General features: G+C 44.8%; 1 protein-coding gene across 1 annotated transcript in view; it reads right to left on the reverse strand.

Annotated features, from left to right (window-relative positions):
* UBAC2 (UBA domain containing 2) overlaps positions 1-6696 on the reverse strand; it is an 85944-nt gene extending 79248 nt beyond the window's left edge. The window contains exon 1 of the mRNA XM_079307050.1: positions 6534-6696. Within this exon, the coding sequence (XP_079163176.1) occupies positions 6534-6564 (31 nt within the window). The 5' untranslated portion in view covers positions 6565-6696. The remainder of the gene's footprint in view (positions 1-6533) is intronic.
* Between the last annotated feature and the right edge of the window lie 103 nt (positions 6697-6799).

The following is a 6799-nucleotide window of genomic DNA, read 5'->3' on the forward strand; positions in this document are numbered from 1 at the left end:
CTAAAGTTTGATAAAATTATTTTACAATCAAATGCATTTATGTTATTTAATGAATTTTAAGAAATTTTCACAAGAACTAATTAATCTTATAAAACTTTTTACATAAGGATCACATTACCACAGAGACTCATGACAACAAAGTCTCTAGATATCCCACTGTGACTATATTTTTCTATACAGGTTTAATATATAGATTTTACAATTATTTATTGTTAGATCATTTTTGCATTACAGATAATATTCACTTGAAATACTTTCTCCTATCAAGTTAATTCCTAATTTGAATGCTTTCAAAAATAACCAACCACCAGAACCTGTCTTCTCCAAAAGTGTGAACACACATTTTTATTAAGAGCCTCCTTTTAGTTTTCAGCTTAGACACTTTACACCCTGATACAGAGGAAAAATACTTATTATTAGACAAAAAAACCACAGAACCAACAAATCCATGAATCTCACCATCACCCACAGGGAACATCACGTGAGTGATGGAAATTTCTACTCTCCAGCTTCTCATCATGTCATCATAGTTGAGAAGTTTATTCTTGTCTGGCGAACTTGAAAAATATAATAATGCATCCTCTTGAAATTCTTTTTCCAAGTGTTTCACAGCACAGTGTAGCAGTTTGCTTTATCCCTCAACAGCATATAGATCCTTCTCAAGGACCGCTGTGAGGTTGCAGGGAAGGAACAACCTTTTCACTGTTGTGGAATGCCTCAAACATGTCAGAACAAAAATAGCAAACAATGCCAGATTTTGCACAATCAGGCATTCTGACATCCAAGTCAAATTCCTTACTTACAATGTAAAGGTAAAATTTAGAAAGCAGAATTCTAATCCAACAAATGTGCAACCATTGTGAGATGTGTGAGATGGGAAAGGGTTACCCTAAGTTTACCAGGGCACCAGTCTGCTGGCAGCATCAATGCAAATGTGCACAAGGAAGAGAAAACATGGTGTCTTTATGCCACATAAAGAAGCAAGGATGAAAGGATAAGCACTCATTTTGACCTTGAAAGTTAAAATATATCAAATACTGTCTTCAAAGATCTTGGAATAAATTTGCAATCCCAAAGCGCTCCTCAAGTGGCATTTCTTTCAAACAGGCATTTATAGCAGTGGTGCTGCAACACATCTACTGAGTGCACACCTAAGCACACAGAGATACTTTGTTAATAACCAGCAGAATATGCCCATCCTATGATGAAGTGCAAGGAATTAGCTCCCCAAAACTGCCCTCATAATCTCATGGACAAGTGTCCCAACCTTCTGCTTCTCCCAACTGTGCAATGCCAAGCTGATCCTAAAATGTGACATAAATGAGAAAACTTCTAAGCCTCCACATTCCATCCCTGCACTTATTACAAAGCCCACAGATTCTCTTCTTCCACAAGCTACTACTCTGCTGGTTGCCAGTGCCTCTTTTAAAGCACAGAGAGTGATGGACACAAGTGTCCATCAGTCTCAAACAGAGTGGGAGATTTACTGCACAACTGCCTGAGCTGCAGCTTCAGAAATCATCACTGCACTAATGGCAAGAATGACAAGCTACAGCAACAGCTACAGCTTTTGAAATTATTTCCTGTCCCTGCCTGTTCACTGCTCACAGGTGAAGAGACAGCAGATGTGCAGAGCAAAAAACAGGCAGCCAGAGCAAGCTACTGCTGCAGAAGAGCTCTTGCAGGAACAACTTCATCCCCTGGACTGCTATTCCAGGCTCAAGACTCAAGTGGTGACTTGGGAGAGGACCTTATTGCCAGTTGATGTGAAGTGATGAGCCAGCTGATGAGCAGTGGCTGCTCAAACTAGCTCAGGGAAATTTCTGTGGGGATCCCTACTGAGCTTACACCACAGCTGCAGACAAAACATGCTGTGTAACAACCCACGTTTTTCGCTATCATTCGCAACTTTCCCAAACCCAGCTGCTATAGGGCAGGCATGTCACTTTCAAACAGGCAATTAACTTCTGGGGGCTACTATAATGGCACGAAATACCCACAAACCAGTTTTTAAATGCTTATACACAAGATCTGTGAATCAAACCATAACTGATACACATCGGAATGCACAGTACTTCCCAAACCCACTTACAGAATCTGCATTTTGGGTGATTGTTTTTATGAATCTCTTGTATTCCCAGACCTGTCCTAGAACCTGCAGCAGGCTCACCAACCAACAGTGATGTTTCTTTGCAAGTGAAAACAGTATCACTGCAGAAACAGTTTTTCACCAAATGCTTCTAAATTCAGTCTAGAAGCTGAGAGGTGAGTAACATTAGTATTAAGAAAGTTAGGAGAGAAATCTGTGATCATGTTTTAAATCTATTTTTGAAGGCACAGGTAAGACCTTAATCAAACCACTTATCTATTCATTTACTCTTTAGAAAACTGCTAGGTATAGCCTAGATCACAAACTTTTGAAAAAAAAAAAAGGAGGTACAAAAAGAAAAAAAAAAAAAGGAAAACTTTTGTTTCTGAAAGTAATACTTGAAATAGAAACTGAATCAGGCTGAAAATAACAAAAATATTCACCCCATTCAGCAAACTTTTCTTCCCTCCAACCAGAGAGCCATGCTACCATACTACCTTCAGTATACGCTGTCAGAAATATCAGGTTTGGCTACACCACAAGATCATGTGGAGATCCTTACATGAGGCTGAAATGAAATGAAATGAAATGAAATGAAATGAAATGAAATGAAATGAAATGAAATGAAATGAAATGAACTAGCTCTGCAGAGGCAGAATAGCCACAGTATTGTGGCCTTCAATGCTATGCTGCTCCCAGGGCTCAAGCTAACCAGGCTGCACTGTGGCACGCTGATGTGCAAACTAATTTGCTTTCCCATATAGTACTGTATTGCATAATACTGTTATGCACAAAAGTCTTATGTATTCAGTACATGCTTCATTTTTCCTTCAGTCATACCACAAAGCATTAATTTACATAGCTTTATTATTTTCCTGACTCCTCTGCACAACAGAGTTCAGTTCTGCCAGTTATGCAAGCAGAGGAGCACAGAGATCCCTTCTTGCCTTGGGGATTTTTAACAAATTGCTAGCACTGCACTACAAGGTTCACAGAGGTAAAAGCCAAAGTTGCACTAGAGAGTTCAAAGGATTCTCCTCACTCCTACTACAAGAAATAGCTTGTGTGCAGTAGTCAAAGTAGTCAAATACTTTCTAGTTGTAACAAGTGTATATGCTTTAAAAGATGGACTCAAATTTTACCTCAATAACGACTAACTCTTTACAGGCTTTCCTACTAGGCTCCTGTGTGGTAAACAGCATGAGGAATATTGGGAGGGGATATTACAGTGTCTGCAGAAAGGTTCTCTGTTGGTCTAACTGGTTTAAACTGTTGGTAAGGCCTTTGTATGTTAAAATGGAAAGCCTTCCTGCATATCATACTTTGATTCTGGGACGCAGCCTCTCGACAAACTACACAGCGCTACAGTAAAGCAAACAGCCAGGGCCATTCACACACTCATGTGAGTGAAAACACTTGCAGAACTGCTCAAGTGTTTCAGCAGCATTGCTCACGGGACTGAAGCTGCCAGCAGACTGCAACACAGCCTGGGTCTGGACCACAGCCCACCTCTCCAGCACACCTAAAGCCAGGTGTGCCAGGATGCCTCCTAAGCACACTGCAATGCTCTTTAACAAGTCAGCTCAACTGGTTCAGTGTCCTGATAAGCCATTTGCATATGTCTGTGCTGTGTCTCCTACTATTACCCACAACCACCAGCTTTTTTCCAGAGCATACCAGCTCCTCCAATATTCCAGATAACAGAAACAGCTTCCACAGCAAGGGCAAACTGTCTTTGTCCTTTTAAAAGGTGGTGATGTTTCCTGGCTTCCCTACCTCACGGTTGTACCATGTACTAGGTATGTTTATCTTTACATTTACATCTCCTCGTCCCAACATTATAGATGTTAATCAGTCTGCCAGAGATGGCACAGAAGGCTGCAGGAGTGTTCAGTGTGATCTGGCACGATCATTGTTATTGCTGCTGAACCAGGTGTCCATTTCTTTTATTTAGGGTCACTGACACAGGTCCCATTACCCACTGACACTGCCTTCTGCCAGAGGTTCCCAAGCCCCAGGGGCAGAACACACATGTACAGTTCCCTGGTGCAATATCAGGCACCAATTCATTAACTACCTGAACCATCAGAATCTGTGCATCAGTGACAGAATCCCACACATCTGCTGCTACACACACAGAAACAAGTCCAAGGGCACACCTGAAACTGTCACAGTCTGCCCTACAGGAGCATATGCCAAGAACCTAAATCCCTGCCTCTACTGGAGTTTCAACATCTGCACCAGCCAAGCCTTGTTTCAAAAACCCGCTTTAGATCAACAGGTAAGTTCAGTATGTTGTATTCATTTTTGAGAAGGAAAAAAAAGTACAACACTGGGTATGAAGCTGTGTCAGGGAAGGTTTAGATTGGAAAGGTTCTTTACCAGGCACTGGAACAGGCTCCCCAGTGAAGTGATCACAGCACCACCCTGACAGAGCTCAAGAAGCATTTTGACAATGCTCTCAGGTATACAGTGTGACTCTCGGGCTGTCCTGTGCAGGGCGAGAAGTTGCACTTGATAATCCTTGTGAGTCTTTTACAGATCAGGATATCCTATGATTCCACGGTTTTCTTTCTGTAGAATGACATATTGTCTAGGGTTTTTTTCCCTACCACAAATATCTTTCTTATTACAACCATTTCCCACTCATCCTGCAGATGGACCAAACCTGGAAAACTTGTAAAATTGTAAATACTGACCATGACATTCCACCCATTCAATCTAAGAAGGATACTTTTCCTCCTACATTCTTTCTCATAGAATTATACACAGACACATGCCATTGAAAAGTCCCTACAGTATCTATTAGGGGGCATGGGGAGTGATGAAAAATCAGCAGCTTCAAATTAAGGTACAGTATTATCAGATCCATCTGAAAAAACACTATTCCCTTCTTTGGATTCCTCATACAAAATACAGCTACAACTAACACCCCTTTTAAAATGCCAGAATTATTCCTCTCTAGTCAGAGGGTGCTTTCACACTCAAACAGATTTCACAGAATCAATTAAGTTAGAAAAAACCTCTGAGATCAAGTCCAACCTGTGACCAAACACCATCTCGTCGAGAGACTATGGCACTGAGTGCTATATTTCAGTCTTTTTTAAACACCTCCAGGGATAGTGACACCACTGCCTCCTTGGGCAGCCCATTCCAGTATCTAATTATTCCTTCTGTGAAGAAATTCCTTCTAATGTCCAATGTGAACCTCTCCTGGTACAGCCTGATGCTAAGTCCTATGTCCTGTGACTGGTTACCTGGGTGAAGAGGCACTTTCCTTTCTTTCAGGTGTTTGTAAAGAGTGATAAGATCACCCCTGAAACCTCCTTTTCACCAGGCTAAACAACCCCAGCTCCCTCACCCACTCCTCACAGGACATGCACTCCAGATGCTTCATCAGCTCCTCTGCCCTTCTCTGGACATGCTACAGCACCCCATTGTCCTTCCTAAACTGAGGGGCCCAGAATTAGAGACAGTACCCAAGGAATGGCCTCACCAGGGCTGAGTACAGAGGGACAATCCCTGCCCTGGTCCTGCTGGCCACATTATTGCTGATACAGGCCAGGATGCCATTGGCCTTCTTGGCCACCTGGGCACACTGACTCATGTTCAGCTGGCTGTCAACCAGCACCAGGACGTTTTCCCCTGGGAAGTTTTCCAGCCACTTTTCTCCAGATCTGTAGTGCTGCCTGGGGTGGTTGTGACCCAAGTGCAGGGCCTGGCACTCGACCTTTCTGTAGCCCATACTGCTGGGACTCTGCCCGTTCAGATGCCCCTGCAGAGCCTTCCTGCCCTCCAGCAGACGGACACCCTCACCCGTTCTGTATGGAGCACGCAGTTAGTCAGCAAAGCTTTCACTTGTCATTTGTCCTCGCCTGCTCTTAGGACTGTGGTGCCCAAGTCCACACCGCAGCCGGGTCAGCTCCTCTCTGCTGCTTCCAGAGCTGCGGACTCTGTGTCCTGTACACAGGCTCGGAGCCAACCCCAAATACCTGCGAAGCCACTTCAGGTAGCACCGGACAGGAAATTATTTACATGTGCTGTGCGCAAAAATAAAACTAAGCAGAGATAGCCCTTACGTTAGTCCTTACGTTTGCCTTATCAATAAACCAGTTTTAAAAAATAAGTTTAATTTCACATTAAGAAAAGAAGACTTTTTTTACTTTTTTTCTGGTACGTATCTTGGCATGGAGGTCTACATCGATGTATGCAAATACATATAAACACACAGAGAGGCACAGACACACACGGACATGCAGACACATACACAGGCAAACACACAGACACAGACACACCCGCGGCTCCTCCCGCCCTCACGTAGTTTAAAAGTCCAGCCGAGAGGGGACCGAAGCCAGCGGTTGCCCCGGGCCGGCGGCGGCAGCGCCGCCCGCGCTCCCACCCCTGGCCGCCGCCCTGCCCGGAGCGCGGCGGGGCCGGTACTCACAGAACCCGTTGGAGCCGGTGCTGGTGAACATGGCAGCGGCCCGGCCCGGCCCGGCCGGCGGGCGCGGCTGGCGGAGCCGCCGAGGTCGGGCAGCCCCTGAGGAGCCGCGGCGGGCCGGGGCCGGGGCTGGGGAGGGCTAAGGCGGCCGCGATGGGCCAAACGCCGCAGCCAGGCGACCGGGCGGCGCCCCCTGCCGGGCCCGCCGGGCGGGTGGCGCTGCGGCGGGCCTGTGTTATCTGTATTTACTCCTATCTGCAGAAAGGGAA

The sequence above is a fragment of the Erithacus rubecula genome, assembly GCF_903797595.1.
Source record: "Erithacus rubecula genome assembly, chromosome: 1".
Lineage (NCBI taxonomy): Eukaryota > Metazoa > Chordata > Aves > Passeriformes > Muscicapidae > Erithacus > Erithacus rubecula.